At 37.3% G+C, this 20,379-nt stretch overlaps 1 protein-coding gene across 1 annotated transcript in view; it reads left to right on the plus strand.

Annotated features, from left to right (window-relative positions):
- eif4e3 (eukaryotic translation initiation factor 4E family member 3) overlaps nt 1–8,405 on the plus strand; it is a 65,378-nt gene extending 56,973 nt beyond the window's left edge. Inside the window, exons 5-7 of the mRNA XM_063068390.1 lie at nt 1,173–1,239; nt 3,020–3,175; nt 5,684–8,405. Of these exons, the coding sequence (XP_062924460.1) occupies nt 1,173–1,239; nt 3,020–3,175; nt 5,684–5,730 (270 nt within the window). The 3' untranslated portion in view covers nt 5,731–8,405. The remainder of the gene's footprint in view (nt 1–1,172; nt 1,240–3,019; nt 3,176–5,683) is intronic.
- Nucleotides 8,406–20,379: the final 11,974 nt, after the last annotated feature.

Genomic DNA, 20,379 nt, shown 5'->3' on the forward strand with positions numbered 1-20,379 from the left:
CCACGGTCATAGCGAGGACTAGGCCTCAAGCCGTGGTGCCATCTGCTTGCAGCTGCCCAAGAGAGAGGCATCGAAGTCTGTGCACTCCACTAGAGTAAGTGCCAGAGACAGTGTGGTGCAGTGTACATATTAGAGTCAGTGCTGTCCTCTAGTGTTTGCTCAGCAGAAGACAGGATATATTGTGTTTGACTACAGGCTGCTGCAACATTTAAGGACTCAGGGACTTGGACTTTATATTTTTTGTGGTACTGTATTTTTCTGCTGTCTTGTATGTGCTATGTGTGCTTTGTGTTGTGTATGATTGTTGGTACTGTATTTTGTATCTTTGCTCCAGAATAACGCTGTTTCGTTTGGGGGTATTCATGAGTATTCATATATTGTTGAATGACATTTAAACTTGAATTATATGTCATATATAAACAGAGAACAACCCAATTCCAATTGAATATTCTTTGTGTGTGTCATATGGCTCAAATTATAGTCCCATCATTTGTCAAAATATTGATTCAAGTATAAAATGTGATGCTCCGTACAAGTCTGAGACAGATGCAATTTACTGTTTCTGTATTCATATTTGTGTTTACTATTACCATATATGCTGTTTGCTTTGTGAACTTCATGCAAGCAAAGAATTTCTTTGCACTCTGGTGTGTATGATGCTAATGTCATCTAACCTAATCTAAAATTTCATGCCCCTTCCCTTTCAAAAAAAAAAGGGAGTTGTTGCTTATCCAATGTAATATGCATCCCTAATGTAATATTTCTGGAAACATAACATAGTCATTATTATAATTTGTAAAGACTTGTATAGCTTGTATATAAGGCACTGGTTATCCTGTTTCTTTAGTTACAGCATAACTATGTTTTAAAATGTAAACATTCATTGTAAAGTGTTTTAAAACCAAGCTTCGGAAACACAGATTAGAGATGTAAGACTTAATTCTATCAAATCTGCTTTCTTGTTGATCATGCAATCATTTTGTTTGTTTAAGAATTCTTCATCAATTCAATTCTTTTCAGAATTATTGCCATTCTTAAATTTTTGAACTTGCATTGTGACCTTGCTTAGATGGTTAATTTCATATTTGGGATACATATTTGCAAATATCTTAAGTATTAGGAATTTATAAAGACATTACTAAGAGGAGTTCTTTATCTGTTTCTTGTGATAGTCTGCTGTTTGGAAAGAGTTATTACTGGCTACAATTGGTGAACAATTTGTAGATTGCTGCGCAGAAGGTAAGATCAGGCATATGGGTGACATCATTGCCTTCAGTACTTTTAATAACATTTTTTGGTTAAGTTGTTCAAGATTAGAAGCGAGAATTTGGAGTGCTCTATGCTGATGAAATAACAAGATTTCCACTTCCCTTGTCTTAAAGTGGTGGCTTTGAATTCCTTAAAAGCAAATAATATTTTAAAGGAAAGAAGGATTGGAATAGCTTCTCCAAATTCTGCTAGATTATTTCACATAGGAGAAGGAGAAATGTTGTGCAGTGCGTAGTTGCATGTAAAGTTGTACCCTTTCCCTCAATGCCCCATCCACCCAAGAAAAAACTTAGAGAATGGAAACTGGCACAGTTCCTGTTTCTGGTGACTCCACTGTAAAACATATTGTATATGGACATATGTAAGAAAAGGAAGACCATCACTTGAAAGTCTATCGCTTGACACAATTATGGATCTGAATGATCAGATTAGCTCTTGTTAGCCCTATAGATACAGTTAGTTTGATACAAGATGAGTGGCAATGACTTCTTCCAAGAACAGATATGGTTAATATGTGGGGGCATAACTTTAAGGTATTTGGAGGAAAGTCTAAGGGGATATCAGAGGTAGATTTTTTTTACACGGAGATTAGTAGGTGTATGGAATGTGCTGCCAGGGGTGGTGGTAGAGGCAGATATATTAAATAAGAGGTTCTTGGATAAGCACAATGATGAAAGAAAAATGGAGTGTTGTGTGTGTGTGTGTGGGGGGGGGTGAAGGTTAGATCGAACTTGGTATAGGTTAAAGGGTCAGCAGAATAAACGTGGACCAAAGGGCCTGCACTGTGGTGTTCCATGTTCAATATTATGATTAGTGATAACTTTGTCTATTTTCTGATTAGTGTGCTTATCTGGGAAAAAAACATTTGTTCCCCTTCCCTTTTGCATCATAGATGTGCCATGTATGATGGCATTTCTTGTACAGCAGAAACATTAAATCAGATACTAGAGGTAAAAAAAATAAGCTCCCCGTTTGGAACAGTTTTCAAAGCAGAAACAGGTTCACTTGCACAGTACAACGAAAATGTACCTCCCTTTTAACTATCAAGTGTGCTCTCTGTATAATGCCCAGCAAAAATACAAAAGCAAACAGGTTAGTCATAACTTAGCTTTTATAATGATACCTGACATGCTGTCGACCCCATTGCCATCTGTTCCATACTTGGGTATCCCACTGCTAGCCTCCAGCTTTTCTATTTAGATATGCTTTCATTCTTGGCAGCATTTTATTCCTCATTCTGTATCTTCGTATTTGTCTCTACATCTCTTCTTTTCTCTTGCTTCCTACCATATCCTGACTTCTTTTCTGTGCTTCCACTCATGACTGGTGAAGAACATTACAGAGATCTGATAGTTTTTTAATGCTTAAATATCGATGATTTTAAAGTGCTTAATTTGAAGCTTGTATCAAGCTTCTAACAGACTGCTATTCACTCTGCTACAATGTGTAATGGTGCCGAGGTTCATTTAAAAATGGATCTTACAAACAACTTAACTGTTAAATTGTCGACTAAGATGGTGAGGATACTTTGAAAAGTTGATCTTCACCATTATATCTTTATTGGTTACTTAATATTAGTGGGGATTACATTACAAATTTGGATAGGGGGTACATTCACACCTGTGACAAATACTTTGTATCATATTTTGAATAACTCCATGCAAATTATTTCTTATTATGCTTTGCTTATATTTTAAAGTGAAAATATAAAGATTGATCTATAACTTATTGCAGATGTTACTTTCCACAGATGATGAGGTGGTTGGTGTCAGTGTCAGTGTTCGAGATCGTGAAGACATTATTCAAGTTTGGAATGTAAATGCTGCTGGAGCAAATGAAGTAACTATTATACAAAAGATTTATCAGCTTCTCCCAAAAGTAACTTTTAAGGCAGTGTTTTATAAGCGTAAGTATTAATGCCTAAATTTTTTCATGAAACTTTTATTTCATTCTTAACAATTTGAAGTTTACATTGTAACATAAATGTTAATTTGAGTTCCCCATCCACCACCATTTTTCCCCTCGCCAATTGCTTCTGCGTATCGATTCAATTTGGCTGTAAATCCTGATTTTGTTTATTTATATTTGATAACCATGGTACCCAGTTACCATCTGGTAGTAGCTCTTAAGCAAAATATTAAATGAAATTGGCACTGCTGCTCTCAGTGGACTAACAATTGAGATGATCAGTAATCCATTAAAAGGATATCCAGGATTCTTATAAAAATAACCTGACTAGTTTACAGATTACCCTATCACTTCCACCTGGTCTGGTCTATATGTAATTACAATATGTATTGACTTATGAAGGGTCTCAACCTAAATCATCAACTATCCCCTCCGCAGAGGTTTCCCACTGAGTTCCTTCAGTTTCCTGTTTGTTGCCTAAAATCTTCAGGTTTTGGGGGAAAAATGAATTCTTCGTGTAATTCATAAGAAATATTGAAGCATTCAGGCACCTTTGCAGATTAAGTTCCATTTAAAACCCTATTCTTAAATTACAATTTTAAGGTCCTATATAACACTCAGAAGAGACCCTCTTATTTCTGTTGACTAATAGATAAAATGAAAATATTGATAAAATTGTGTTCAGATCTTGTAATGATTATACATCCTCTTCAAATAAATTCATTTACTCATAAATATACATTGCTGTAACTCCATATTAACCCTGTTGATTGCAAACTGTTGATGTGAGTGATGAGGTAATTTTCTTCCACTCATTTGTATGCAACACTTTGCCCTGTGCAGTGGTTTTAATTTTGATCATCAAAAAAACCTCTAGCACATTAGAAAATAAAGAAGTTGATGATTGTTTGTTTATTATCAGAAATTACCATATAGTGATAGTAACAAAAGTTCCTTTTGAAATTTTTGAACTTGTCTGAAGATTCTCAGCTCATTTTTTTTGTTTCTATTTTGAAAAGAAATTAGTTGGGATGTACCAAATTAAAATCTTGATGATCAGGATTCATCCCCTCCCCCTCTGTTGCACTCTTCTTAAGCTTCCTGTCATTTGATCGCAAACCAGTGATTACTTAAAACAAAATTCACAGTACAAATTGGATTTCTTTCATAGCTATACTTGTAACATTATTCTGTCATATGTACAGTATATGTATTAATAGATGTTTAGATTAGTTCAAGGACCTGGAATTAATTAATTTACTGGAAGTGACTCTTTTCAACCAAGCAAGTTTGAGGTCCCATACAGCTCCTTTTAAGGGAGAATAGAGTAACTGTAAATATTGCACAAATTTATAGAACAAATCCCAGAAAAATAGGTTTGTTGAGATGATGTCCAGGGTAAAATGAAGTTTTGTTCTCTATATCCAAGCAAGCTGCTTAAATTCAAAGCACCACCTCTATTGATTCCCAACTCATTACATAGTATAAAACGTCACTAAGTTTCATGAATGTAATTTATTTCCACATCATCTCTACTATCATATATTTATCCATATTTTTTATTTCTAATATAACAGCTGCCAACATTTTCCTATAGATATAATTTAGGCTAATTCACCTGTAGTTTCCAGCTATTGTCACCCTCTTTTCATGAACAGGAGTATTACATTTGCAGTTTTTCAGTCTCCTGGGACCTTTCCAGAATCAAGTGATCTTTGGAAGGTCATTCACCACCTCTGTAGCTACTAATTTTAAGACCATAAAATGCAAAGTACTAAATCTAGAAGACCTGTCAACCTTTAATCCCATTAGTATTTTCCATTGTCATTGCGAATATTTAAAGTTCTTTCCCTCTGTCCCTGGATTTTCTACAAATATTGAACTGCTTTTCATAAATTTAAATGAAAAACAATTACAAACAAAACACAGTATTTGATCCAATAGAAGAAGATCAACAGGCTGCAAGTTCTGAGGCTTTACCAATTCTTTTCTGGGAGCTTATCTTGTCATTAATCAAAAATATCAAAGCTTGATTGCACAAAATGGTCTCATCAGTCTAGATAACTGTCCTTTTTGAAAGATGGCTTTAAGCAGTATATCACTAAGTGGAATAGCAAATTGAGTGATAAACTACCTCTAGCTGCGAATTAGAAATTCATCCTCCATATATGAAGTTAATTCTCATTCTGTTACACTTCTGATCTGCTCTGCATTGGAACATCCTTTACTCTTTCCTCAATTACTTTTTCCTGTTATTTAAGATCCCATTGTTAGCATCTCCAGTCAAATGTGGATAGACACTTATTTCCCACAATGATTGCAATGTAACACAGTAGGTGAATATAACCTGATTCTTGGTGCACAAGTTTAACAGTGATCACTTATTGTGAATTGACATTAACAGGCTATTTATATTTGGGGATTGGACTCCTTTTAATAAAGAAATAGTGACATTTTTAAAGCTTATTAATTAAAATACTGCTGTTATCCATGTGCTTTTTTACAGCTCATGAGGAGCATCATGCTTTTGAACGAGGTCGTGCCAAGCCATAGCATTTCACAGCAAACACTTTTGTAAGGAAGAGTTGGACTCTCAGCATCACAGTGGTGAATTTCAGTCGAACTTTGATAAAATAGTGAAATCAGGTGACTAATTCTGAAAAGACAAAGAGGAATATTGACATTTCTGTTTGTTTCGGCTGATAAGTAACTTACATTAAATTCTGTATTAGGTTTCTATATATAAAATAAGCAAAGATGCTTCTTGACTATTGATTTGATTTTTGTTGCTTTAACATTAGTTAAGTTATTCTGCTTTTGACTGCATTCCTATTTTAAGAATGTGGTTTCTTTCCTAGTTTAACTAATTGTACTGTAGTTACAAATTATTTGTAATATGCGTATTCGACCTGCTGCTTAATCTGGAAGAAAATTATCAAAATCAGAATGTTGATTCACACAAGTTGAAGTCAAATCTGGTTAATTGGCATGTTACTAGTAGATCACAGTTCATTTCTCTTTCAAAAGTGATTGCACTGCATAATTATGTAAGTCACTAACTTTGGTTATGTGTATGTCTTGCACTGATAGACAAATGTTTCCATCAGAAAGTACTACAAATAGTGTATAATTATGTTTCTATTTCATTATTTCATATTGTGCAACTTTATTCACTAACTATAATTTAGGACACATTTCATTTGCAATGTATGGAAATGCTGGTCCTAAGTGAATTTCGAATCTACAGTAAATTGGTAGCACTGATACTTAATATTTCATTTATTAAAATCTTAGTTTTAGTTGGTTCTGAAATGTTTGCAATTTAATTGCTACAGCGCATTTTCTGTCCACAGAGATCATGTGGCAAAGAACTCGGTTTTGCAGAATGTTTCATTCTGTTGCAGTATTTATTGTAGTAGATGCAGTGGAGTTATTTGGTGGGATTGTACATTTTGTTGCTACAGAACCAAAGAATTTTATTACTGTTTTGAGAAACATGGGTCGGGGCCGAGTTTGGGGGGGTGGGGGGGGCCACCGCGGAGTGTTCTGGGGAGGAAAGGAGCAAAGTTGAGAGTAAAAGCTGCAAATCTGTAAATGCCACCCTAAAACAATCAAGATTACAGTAGAATTGAACAAAAGTATAAATTATAATTTTGAATTTTCACTGCAAGAAACTCCAGTGTATAAATTTAATAATACAGGAAAGTTGTTTTGCCTTGATACTAAATGCGATAATGATAATCATTATAGATCTGTATGAAGAATGTTCAACAGATCATAAAGGTTTCACACAGGCGTCATTATTACCCAAACCGTGACAGAAGTTGTTCCATCAAGTCATTTATTCTGTTTGTCAGAATCCACTGATTAGCATTAGATTGTTGAACTTGCATTTCTGATAATCAGAAATTATATTATCTATAAAGATTACACTGCATGGAAATTTGCCATGCCTTTAACCATATTATAAATTATTGCACCTCAATTAAATCATCAAATGTCAAGTTGTCATGTATGTTTTTCCCTTCGTGCTGGTTTCAATAAACGCTGCAAAATGCATTACTGGAAGTTATAAACAGCAAATTTGATATAAAAATGAACTGTACATCAGTTTAAAATTTAATACTGTAGACAGAAAAGCTATAGTGCTGCATAATTCATATTACATAACATCAAATCATGAATTATTCTTGCATTTATTATTTGTTGAAAAAATAAGGTTCTTCAGAGTTACTGCAGCTTTTGTGCTGTGGTTTCTTGCGCACTGATTCTTTTCTTTAAAATACAAGTTTGTGCTTTTTTTTTAAATCTCTGCTACCCAGATCTGCATATGTAAAATGAATAAAAGCACAATCTATTTTTATAGAATTCTGGGTAAACTGGTAATTCACAACTGTGAATAGTGTACACTTCATAACATAAGAAAACAAGCAGGTTTTTTTTCATGAATGAACAGATCACAAACCATATTTTTTTACCCTTTTTTCACACAGTAATGGAGGCTTTGTGATGGCCGGATATATATGAATGTTGTGTATTTCCAGCTATTGAAATACACATTCAATAGAAATTTGACCAGCAAATAGTCAGTTTCAAATTGTATTCTCTTCTTATTTGAAAATAAAGGCTATTTTCTTTTACTCATTAGTTATAGCCATAAGTTAGTCTGAAACACCCAAGGTCAAAGCTCTGAGAAATGCATGATTTTTATGTCCCAACTTAACTTCTTTCTGTGTCTAAATTCAGAATCTTCTACTGGAGATACTGTCTTGTCTAGCCTCCGCGGGCGTCTGGATGTCTGGAAAAAATTGTTTTATACTTTTCTAGAATTGGTTTGTTAATCACTTTAGTCTGTTTCGAATAAAAAATATAAATTGATATTTTAATTACAGTAATATAGGGATCAGGAGCTATGCCTTGAGTATCTGAAAGATAAGAAAGCTGGCTTAATAGCAGAAATTGCTGAAAACAGTCTTCGAAATGAAACATGGTTCCTTTTTCACAGATGCTGCCTGACCCACTGATTGTTTCCAGAATTTTCTGCTTTAATATCAGATTTGCAGTTTTTTTGGATTTAAATTAATGTAAGAAGTGTGACTTTGTATGCTCAAGGTTATGAAAGATGTTATAGATCTGATATTTATATTTTGTAATCTTATTAGTACTGCTGTACGTATGCCATTCATGAATTTTGCTTGTTCATTTGGCAACTATTGAATAAAATGAAATGTGCATTATTATAATTTCAAATGATTTTTATATAAATAATTGTATCTTGATCTTTAATCAACTGAAAACACTTACATTTCAGCTCTGCAACATTATATTTACTGGAGATGAAAATGTTGATGCTAATTGCATAACAAAGCTTATAATTTCTTGAATCATTAACTTTGTAGGTAAGGGCAAACTATTAATTACCAATTAAAAAACACTGAAGCTGACCACTCCACAATAGATCTTTGCAAGTTAGTGTCTCTATCAGTCATAGCTCAATATCTCTTTATTTCTTCCAAAAAATATTGATGTTGCTCTTAAAAGTCTTATTTTCCAATATTCACAGATATCTAGGGGAGAATTCCAGCTTTTTGTTATCTGAAGCTCATCATTTCTCAAGAAAAAAGGCTTTAATTGCCATGATTGCCATGATTACTCTAATTTAATTAAGATCAGAATTTCAAGTCAATGATTATGTAAACTTTGAGGAAAGAATATTGAAGGAAATGAAAAGCGGGCCTTGACAAAAAAATAAGTAAGCAAATTATGAGCCTTCAATATGAGCTGCAGAGTTGGAAAGATGGAGATGATCAGGCATAATTTTCTCTTCATCCTTTTGTGGGCTAATGTTGACCTTTCCACTGTTATGTGGGTTGATATAAAATTGGTATCATCAAAAAGCAATGCCTTGCAGTTAATATTGCATCATAAACATAAAATATTATGACATCTTTCAAAAATGTAACCAGATGAAAATTAGCATCTCAAGGAGTGGCTAAAAATATGAGGTGAAGTTGGCAGAAATGTCCTGAGGGAGGCACAGTCCCAATTCAGAGCTTGCCGGTATGGGTAGCGAAGGCGTGAGAACAATCCCCACTTCACAGAAGTAGCAGAGAATTATAAAAAGTACACAGATAAACAGGCTTTTCAGCCCATCCAGGCCATGCCAGATTATTTAAGCTGCCTAGTCCCATCGACCTGCACCCGGATCATAGCCCTCCACACCCTTCCCATCCAAACCTCTTAAACATTGAAATCGAGTTTGCCCTGGGAGCTCATTTCTCCTCATGTTCCCCTTAAACAATTCACCCTTCACCCTTAACCCATGACCTAGATTATGTTAGTTGCTCCACGGAGGCAGTGAGGAGTTAGTGGAGGGGAGGCTGGTTGCTGTGATGTGCTAAGCTGTGTCCACAACTCCCTTCTTACAGTCTTGACTAGACCGTTGCTATACCAAGTTGTACTGGCCTTGCTGAGGTGTTGTACATCAACTGGACTGTCAGCCAAACTCCATTCAAAAATGACATGAGAGTCAGGATATAGTGTCCCAGCTGCTTGCTTTCATTGCAGATTTAATAACATGACATAGTGAATAAGGAGTGAAATTGAAAAACAAAAATACAGTGCAATTATGTCATTGTGCTATTCACAACAAGTTTAACAAAATGCTTCATGATTCTGAGGGGCAGGTCACCATCATCACCTTTGCTGGATAATTTGAGAATAAATGTTATTGTTTTTAGTGATGCTCAAATGTAAAGAAATTAATTTTTTGAAGAATAGGAAGTTCTTGGACCTGTTGATTTTAGAACACTATTGATGATAGTTCATGAAGTTTTTCGGCTGGACCTGGGATTAATGTAGATTGCATTAGGTACAGTTCCTTGTAAAACTATTCTTCAACCCTTTGTTCACATAAATGAATATTACAGCCAGGGATTTTGATCAATTTAACTGAGAATTTTTGCTTGTGAATAACATGCTCCAAAAAAAAGGGAATATGTAAAGCATCAAAAACTAAAAATTCAAGAACTGAAATATCAGCAGTTAAAAAGTATTCATCCCCCTTTGCTCAGTAATTAGTTGAACCACCTCTCGCTCCATTGAAGTCTTTTTCAATAAGTCTCTATTAGCTTTGGACAACGTGTTGGAGCAAGATTTTCCCATTCCTTCTTACAAAATTGCTCAAGCTATGCCAGGTTAGCTGTGGAGCAGAGGTGGACAGCAATCCTGAGGACTTGTTGGAGATATTTGATTGGGTTAAGGTCAGTACTCTGACTAGACCACTCAAGGACATTGTTTCCCCACTTAAAGCAACTTCATGGTTGCTCAAGCAACGTGCTTTGGGTTATTCTCCTACTTGAAAGATGAAGTTCTTCCCTAGTTTAAGCTTCCTGGAAGAGGATAGCAGGTTTTTATCCAGGATCTCTCTGTATATAGCAGCATTCATCTTACCATCAAACCTGATCAAATTTCGAGTTGAACAGCAGTCCCATAGCTTGATACTACCTCCAGCGTACTTTACAATAAGGATGGTGTTATCTGCCTAATATGTAGTATTAGATTCACGCCACATGTGCTACTTGGTGTTCAGTATTGAGGCCAAACAGTTCTACCTTAGTCTCATCCAACCACAAGATCTTTTTTCCCACATTTTTATAGTATCTTCTAAGTGATGCTTTGCAAAGTCTTTATGGGCAAGAATATGCCACTATTCTACAAATACCCTTTTTGTGCAAGGCCTTAGACATTGTGGAGCCATGAACTTTCATTTCTATTTGCAATCACTGACTCGCTCATAGTGACTGTTGGCATCACAGTAGCCTCTCTTACAAGTGCCATTCTTCTCCGTCAACTAAGTTTATAGGAGTGGCCTGACCTAGGCTGTAGTTTCATATTTTTTCACTTTTTTCATGATGGACTGCACTGAGCTTTTGAGGTATGTTCAGTGCCTTTGAGATGGTATTGTTCCCTTCCCCAGATTTCTGCTTCTCTATCGTAGTTGCCCTGAGTTTTCTTGAATACTCTTTTATCTTCATTTTGGCATGGTCTATTGAAAATTACCACACTGTTGGACCTTACAGAAAGTGGGTATTTATTTTTATGAATTCATTGAAAACCTGATGCCCCAATTTTCTACATCAACAAATTAGATGAGTTGGTAAGTTAATACTGTATATTGCACCTGAGGAAAGTGAGCATAATAATTACAAGTGGATGAATACATTTTCATCTCACAATTTTGGTTTTTAATTTTTAGTAAATTGTTGACACATTTTGGAATTTTTCTTTTGGTTTAACATGATGCACAATGTTTTGTAGACTAGCTCAAAAATTCCTACTTCAATATATTTTTTAATTTAGAAAATCAGTAAAATGTGAAAACAGTTATGGTGGCAGAATACTGCTTCAAGGCACTCTATACTCCTCACCTGTGTACCATTTGGTTAGAAACACATTGACAAGTATGCCAACCAATGAAAATAACTAAACTCTATATTGTAATCTAAAATTTCTGTTATATTTTCTTCCTGGAAATCTTACTAACACAGACTTGTTAAGTGCCCTTTTAAACACATGTGGACATTGAAATCTAGAAAGACAGAAGGCTACTTGAGGCTCATTTCACCACCATTACTTAATCATAGCTGATCTTCCATCTCAATTCCATATTTCTATACTCTCTCTATACTGCTTGGTACTTTCTGCGTCCAAGTATCAATCTCTTTAAATACTGTAGATAGCTTCCACAGCTAGAAGTACATCGCAAATCAACTCCCTCTTGTATGAAGAAATTTCTCGGTTCCAAGTTTGACATCTGAGACTGTGATTGATACTGAGTATCTCCATCCCTCCCAACCAGGAGAAAAGTCTCTCAAAACTGCCCATGAGATCCCCTTTTACACTTATGAACTCAAGCAAACTTTGGCCTGATCAATCCAATATTGTTCCTACTCTTCCCTTCGTAGCAATCAATCTGGTGAACCTTCATTGCGTTCCCTCTATAGCAGGTTTTTTTTTATATATAAGGAGACCAAATGGCCCTCAATACACCAAGGTCCTTAAGGAATGTAGCAAGCCACCCCTGCTCCTGTACTTCCATCTTCTTGCAATAAAGGTAAGTGTACTGTTTATCTTGTTAACTGCATGCTGCAGCTGTCTGCTTGCTTACAGGAGATAATGTACAAGGACATCTAGATCCCTTTAAATATCAACTTCTCTTGATCTATCCTTTAAATAACACCTTGACTTTCGGTGATTTTTTTTTCTGTAGATAACATTTCCCTGTGGTACTGTGATTTCTGCTTGTATTTGCCCATTGGATTTCTCTGAATCAAATTGAAGACACTGCATTCTCACAGTCTCACATAATTTAATGCCATAGGCAAATTTATAAATATTAAGTTCAGTTTCCTCATCCAAATCACTGGTTTATACAGTGCTTAAAAAGTATTTACAACATTTATTAACAGTTACTTAATTTGGCTTTTTGACACTGATCAACAAAGACTTTGTGTCAAAAGTGAAACAGATCTCTACAAAGTGATCTAAATTAATTAAAAATATAATACACAAAATAATTGATCACTTAAGTATTCACCCCCCCCCCTTAAAATGACACACCAAATCATCACTGGTGCAGCCAACTGGTTTTAGAAGTTACGTAATTAGATAAATGGAGACATATTTTTGGAGACCTGTGTGTAGTCAAGGTGTTTCTATTGATTGTGCTAAAACTACACACTACATCTGTATCTGGAAGGTTCAGCTGCTGTTGAGTCAGTATCCTGGCCAAAAAAAAACTACACAATGAAAAACAAAAAAACACTTAAAGCAACTCCCTGAAAAAGTTATCAAAAAGCACAAGTCAGGAGATGGATAAAAGAAAATTTCGAAGTCACGGAGTATCCCTTGGAGTACAGTTAAGCCAATCATCAAGAAATGGAAAGAATATGGCACAGCTGTAAATCTGCCTACATCTGGCCGTCCTTAAAAACTGAGTTACCTTGCAAGAAGGGAACTAGTGAGGGAGGCCACCAAGAGACCTAAGATAACTCTGGAAGAGTTGCAAGTTTCCATGGCTGAGATGGGAGACTATGCATATAACTGTTGCATGTGTGTTTCACCAGTCACAGCTTTATGGAAAAGTGACAAAGAGAAGGCTGCCGTTGGGGGAAAAAAAACTCCAATGAAATTTCGGCAAGATTTTGCCAGAAGGCCTGGGGGAGATTCTGACGTCAGCTGGAAGAAGGTTCTATGGTATGATGAAACCAAAATTGAGCTTTTTGGCCATCAGACTAAATGCTGTTTGGCATAAGCCAAACAACACACATCATCACAGTCACACCAAACCCTACCCTGAAGCATGGTGATAGCTGCATCCTGTTGGACGGTTGTTCCACTGCAGCAGACCCTGAAAGGCTTGTGAAATAGAGAGTAAAATGGATTCAGCAAAATACAGGGAAATCCTGGAGGAAAACCTGATGCAGTCTGCAAGAGAACTGTGACTTGAGAGAAAATTTGTTTTCTAGCAAGATAGTGACCCCGAAGCACAAAGTCAAAACTACACAGGAATGGCTTAAAAACAATAAGGTTAATGTTCTGGAGTATCCAAGTTAGAGACCAGACCTCAATCCAATTGAGAATTTGTGGCTGGACTTGAAAAGGGCTGTTCCCTCACAATCCCCATGCAATCTGACAGAGCTTGAGCAGTTTTGTAAAGAAGAATTGGGGGGAAATTGCAGTGTCCTGATAGAGACGTATCACTTTGGCAGGAAAGTTTTTTTTCTGCTGATCATGTCAAATAAAAGCTACATTAACTCTTCTGTGATTCAATGGTGTAAAACAATTAAACATGAAAATTTCTGAGGGGGTGAATACTTTTTATAGGCACTGTATTATGAATAGCTGAGGCCCACACATCGATCTTTGTAGTATCTCATTAGTTATCTCCTACTACCTCAAAAAGGCCATTCTTTCCCTACTCTCAATCAGTTTCCAATCCGTGTTAAAATATCATCTTCAATCTCATGTGCTTCAATTTTGGGCAGTTATCTATTATTTAGATTTTATCAAAAATCTCTAAAAATGCAAAAATACTGCATCTATGGCCAGTTATAGTCTCGGAAAACCTGTGGTAGATTGTGACGATTTCCCTTTCACAAATCCTAAAACATCACCAGTCACCAACGCAAACAGGAACTTTACAAGTAGAAGACTTGAGAAGCAACCCTCTTCATAAATTTATAACATCAGGTAAAATATGCTGTAAGGATTAATTTTGACCAGTGACGTGAAAATTATAAAAATTCTGGTCTGTAAGACACACACAATTTCTTTGATTTACTAATACGTGTGTTTAGTGTTCGGCAAAACAGGTCTCTTTCAGATGACTGTAGTGTGAGAGATTATCGATGAGCTTATGGACATTAATGCACTTGTTGCTGTTTTCTTCAATTAGAAAATGGCCTTTCCATGATGCATGTTGTGACTGGAAAAGTAATGTCAATAAAATAACCCTGACTTAGGAAAAAAATAACCAAGCATTTTACAAAGTAGCAGACTTTTTTTTAATCTTGCGTTGCCATGTGTTTTAGTTGCTGCGAAAAAAAAGTAAATGTGATATTCTGCAAAGCGGTGCGTACAAATTGCATGGAAGCTGCGGGTTTTCTTTCGGCCAAATGTCGCCAAAGATGAAAACAAGCGGCGGAGCTTTTCATTATGCCACAGGCATCGTACTGAAAATGGCTGGTCAATTCTATCTTCAGTTAACCTACCTTTTTAAGAGAGAGGTACATACTATATTTTGTTTTGAATTTGATACTTCTGCACGAGGTCCTCTGTTAACGTGAGAGCCTCCTCGAAATTATTTATCTTAATGTTTCTTCATTGCGCAAGATTTCGTCTATGACATTCTATCACAAGAATACGAACGTACAAGGGGGTTCTGTAAAATCTTTGCAGAGAGGTATCTGATTTCTAATAATTTTCCAACGTATATGTCAAAAGTCGTAATTTATGGCTTATTTGATGTAGAAAGAAGGATTGCGCCCGTAATTTTGATTGTCCGCTGCATTTTGGAAACTTAGCAACAAAATACTAAAAATATTGAAAGAAATTTTACAAGGGTGTTACTGGGATGTTGCAATTGAGAGGGAGAAGCATAAGACGCATGTATCAGTATCGCAATGGAATTAGGGAGGCATGAGAGAGGAGCCTCCCAGCTGGATTGGAGGAGGTTACTTGAGAGGATGACTGCAGAGCAGAGGTGGCTGAAGTTTCCGGGGATAGTTCACAAGGCGCAGGATAGATATGTCCCACAGAACAAGTTGTTCTCAAATGGCAGCGGTGGGCCACCGTGGCTGACAATGGACGTAAGGACTGCATAAAAGCCAAAGAAAGGGCATATAAGGTAGCAAAAGTAAGTGGGAAGTTAGAATATTGGGAAGCTTTTAAAATCCAACAAAAGGCAACTAAAAACGCTGTAAGGTTAAACATGACGGCAAATTAGCCAATATAAAGCAAGATACTAAAGGTTTTTTAGTTATATAAAGAATAAAGGGGAGGTGAGAGTTGATAATTGGACCGCTGGAAAATGATGCTGGCGAGGTAGTAATGGGAGACAAAGATGAACTTAATGAGTACTTTTCACTGTGGAAGACATTAGCAGTGTGCCAGAGGTCCGTGAGTGTCATTTCTATTACAAAGGAAAAAGTGCTAGGCAAAAAAAAGGTCTTAAGGTGAATGAGTCACCTGGTCCAGATGGACTACATCCCAGAGTCCTGAGAGAGGTTGCTGAAGAGATAGAAGATGTATTGGTCATGATCTTTCAAGACTCATTTGATTCTGCCATGGCCCCGGAAGAATGGAAAATTGTAAATATAACTCCACTGTTTAAGAGGTGAGGAAGGCAAAAGAAAGGAAATTATAGACCAGTTAGCCCAACCTCAGTGGTTGGGAAAATGAGTCTTATTAAGGATAATGTTTTGTGGTACTTGGAGACTAATGATAAAATAAGTCAACGACAGCAGGGTTTCTGTAAAGGGAAATCTTGTCTGACAAATCTGTTAGAGTTCTTCAAGGAAGTAACAAGCAGGGTGGACAAAGGAGAGGTTGTGGGTGTCATTTACTTGGATTTTCAGAAGGCTTTTGATAAGGTGCCACACATGGGGTTGCTTAACAAGATAAAATCCTATGGCGTTACAGGGAAGATAATGGCATGGATGGAGGAGAGGCTGACAGGCAGGAGGCAGCGAGTGGAATTAAAGGGGGCCTTCTCTGGTTCGCTGCCAGTAACTAGTGGTGTTCGTCAGGGGTCAGTATTGGGATCACTACTTTTCACATTATTAATGATTTGGATAACGGAATTGATGGCTTTGTGGCAAAGTTTGCAGATGATACAAAGATAGATAGAGGGATAGGTAGTGCTGAGGAAGTAATGCAATTGCAGCAGGACTTAGACGAATTGGAAGAATGGGCAAAAAAGTGGCAAATGGAATACAGTGTTGGGGAATGTATGATAATGCATTTCTGTAAAAGGAGCAATAGTGGAATTATTAATAAACGGAGAGAAAATTCAAACATCAGAGGTGCAGAGGGACTTTGGAGTCCTTGTGCAAGACTCCCAGAAGGCTAATCTACAGGTTAAGTCTGTGGTAAAGAAGGCAAATGCAATGTTGGCATTTATTTCAAGGGGAATAGAATATAAAAACAAGGTGATAATTCTGATGCTTAATAAGACACTAGTCAGGCCACACTTAGAATATTATCAACAGTTTTAGACCCCCTATCTTATTAAGGATGTGTTGTCATTGGAGAGAGTCCAGAGGAGATTCACAAGGATGATTCTGGGAATGAAGAGGGTTTCGCACGGTTCGGCCTATACTCACTGGAATTTAGAAGAATGCGGGGATCTCATAGAAATGTACCCAACGTTGAAAGGACTAGATAAGGTGGATGTGGAGAGGATGTTTCCTATGGTGGGGGTATTCAGAGCTAGACAGCACAGCCTCAGAACTGAAGGGGCGACTCTTTAGAACAGAGGTAAGGAAGAATTTTTTTTAGCTAGTGAGTTGTAAATCTGTTGAATGCTCTGCCACAGACTACAGTGGAGACCAAGTCCGTGGGTATATTTATAGCGGAAGTTGATAGTTCACTGTTTGTTCAGGGCATCAAACGATGAAGCGAGAAGATAGGTGTATGGGGTTGAGTGAATGATGGAATGGCAGAGCAGACACAATGGGCTGAATGGCTTAATTCTGTTCCTATGTCTTAAGGACTTGAGTTATCGGGAAATGTTGAATGGGTTAGGAATTTATTCATTGGAGCGTAGGAGTATGAATGGAGATTTGATGGGGGGTATATAAAATTATGTGAGGTATAGATAGGGTAAATGCAAGCAGGCTTTTTCCATTGAGTTTGGTCATAGCTTAAAGGTAAAATATTTAAGGGGAACCTGAGGGTGAACTTTTTCATTCAGAGGGAGTGAGAAAGTAGAAAAAGCTGCCAGTGGAAGCGATGGGTGCAGGTTCTATTTCAGCATTTAAGAGAAGTTTTGATAAGTACATGTACAGGAGGTCTATGGTCCAAATGGGACTAAACCAGTTCGCCACGGATTAGATGTGCCGAGTGGCCTGTTTCGGTGGTATGGTGCTCTATTACCCCAATTCAAGTAAAATACACACAAAAAAAGTTAGCCTTTTTCTCATAGATCCAGATTGGAACCCTATCTTGTCATCAGTCGAGAATAAAGTTCGATCAGAATGTAACTCTTTCTGAATTTCTAGAGTTGTTGTAATTCAATTTGCCTAGTGTTTAGAATTTTAGATGCTCTGCAGGAAAACATTGAGGCAATAGGGTTCGCAATACACACTCCTCGCGTGTGAAATTTATGCCTTGAAACCGCATTAACTTTTTGAGGACATCGTGGATCCTTCAGTCGGAACTTCAACATTTTCACATAAGCTAGGATCGAATTTAAGTACCTCCAGTACTTTCGTGTTCTTTGCAGAAATAGTATAACAATTTCTTTCAGATGTATCAGAAATCCAACTGTTCTTTTTTTATTACCCCTTTCCTGTCATCTTCAAACTTATTAACCACGCTTTCACTTCCACATCCAAGTCATTGATAAAACTCATAACCAGCAGCTGTTCCAGGACCGATCCCTGCGAAAAATCACTGGTCACTGACCTCCAGACAGAATATGCTCCATCTGCTACCATCCTGTGCCTTCCACACAGCTAAATATTCCAGGATCCCATGCCTCCCGATTTTCCGACTGAGACTGCTATGGGGAACCTTGTCAAATGCCTTACTAAACATCCATATACACCACATCCATTGTTTTGCATTCATAGATTTTTTTTATTATTTCCTCAAAAAATTTAGTCAGATTCGTGAGGCACGATCTGCCCCTCACAACGTCATGTTAACAATTCCTAATCAGACTGTGTTTCTCCAAATGCTCGTAAATCCTGTCTCTAAAAATCTCCAGCAACACACAATCTCCAATCTCCAATAGTTTGCCCAATAGTGACGTAAGCCTCACTGATTTATAATACCCAGGATTTTCCCTATTAACTTCCTTTATAACATTTGCCTCCTGCAGTCTCTGGAACTACTTCTGTGGCCAGTGAGGAGGCAAAGATCATTGCCAAAGGCGCAACAATCTCTTCCCTTGCTTCCCTTGGTAACCTGGGATATATTCCGTCCGACCCCGGGGATTTATCTATTCTAATATCTTTCAGAAGTTCCAGCACCACCTCTTTCTTACCAAAGACATGTTCCAGCAGATCAGCCTGTTCTACACGGACCCCACGTTCCTGAAGGTCCCCCTCAGTGGTGAACACTGAAGCAAAGTATTCACTAAGGACCTTTCCTAACTCTTCCGACTCCATGCACATGGTTCCTTTATTCGTCCACGATTGATCATCATCTGGCGCTAATTATCCCCTGTTCATCACGTATGTGTAGAATCTCTGAGGTTTTCCTTAATCCTACTCGCCAAGGCTTTCTCAAGTCCCCTTCTAGCTCTCCTAAGTCCATTGTCAGCCCCTTTCTGGCTACCTTATAACGATCGAGAGCGCCGTCTGGTCTTCGTTTTCTAATTCCTGTATTTTTCTTCTTCTTGACTAGATTTTCTACGTAACTTGTCAATCATAGTTCCTTCACCCTACCATCAATGGAACAAACCTATCCAGAACCTTATACAAGTAACCCTAAATAAGCTTCACTTTTCCGTTGTGTATTTCGCTGACGACATCCACTTTCAGTTCACGCTCCCAAGTTCCTCCTAATAGCATCAAAATTTTCCCTCCCCAACATGGAGGTTTGGATGCATACAGTGGTGATGATCTCACTACCACAAAGAATAATTCCAAGAGAAATGGAAAAGCGGTCGTTCTGGGCTAAAGGGGAACTATTTGCTACGCTGTGGAGAAAAAACGAGTGAAGCGGGAAGAGTGGATGGCTCCACAATGAGCCGTCCCGGATCCAATAGAGTGAGTGGTTTTCTTCAGGGCCGTGGTTATTTTAGAACAGAGTGGTTGCAGCTTAAATGCCCTCTGAAGTAGCAAGCGTTCGGTTCGCACGCAGTTAGGGATGGGCAACAAACGTTGGTCGTGGCAGTGACTCCCATATCCTGTGGAAAAATAAAACGAACTTAGCAAGTACACCCAAATAAATAGGCGTTCTTGCTGGCTGTGCCGGGTTTGGACGGCGGATGGTTTTGGCTCGAGTTTACACAACCTCTGGGATACCCACGGTCAAAGCCACATTTTAAGCAACTTGGGAATGATTTAGCATGGTGGGAAATACAAAAAGAATCTCAGGGTTGCATATGGTGACATATGTGATAATAAATTTACTTTGAAGTTTAAAACACGTGAGAGAGCTCGACAAAAGTTTGATCCCTCTTTGCCACAGAAAACTTGTCTATGGTGCGTGGATATCGTTGGTAACTAACGTAATGCTCCAGGGCACGGGGATACTGATTTTAATTGGCTCAGTTAATCGTCCATGCAATAGGTTGGCGTATCTCCGTCTGGCAGAAATACAAGAGCACAACAGGCTTAATCTGACGATAACCTCGAACCTTGGTCCCCACGGCTGACGGAGAATTATTTAAATCTTGCGTGGTTTAAAGATCCGACCGTGATTTGGTGGCGAAAGAGGCTGAGATAAGAGATAAGTGAAAGGTCAGAT

The sequence above is a fragment of the Mobula hypostoma genome, chromosome 15 (assembly GCF_963921235.1).
Source record: "Mobula hypostoma chromosome 15, sMobHyp1.1, whole genome shotgun sequence".
NCBI lineage: Eukaryota > Metazoa > Chordata > Chondrichthyes > Myliobatiformes > Myliobatidae > Mobula > Mobula hypostoma.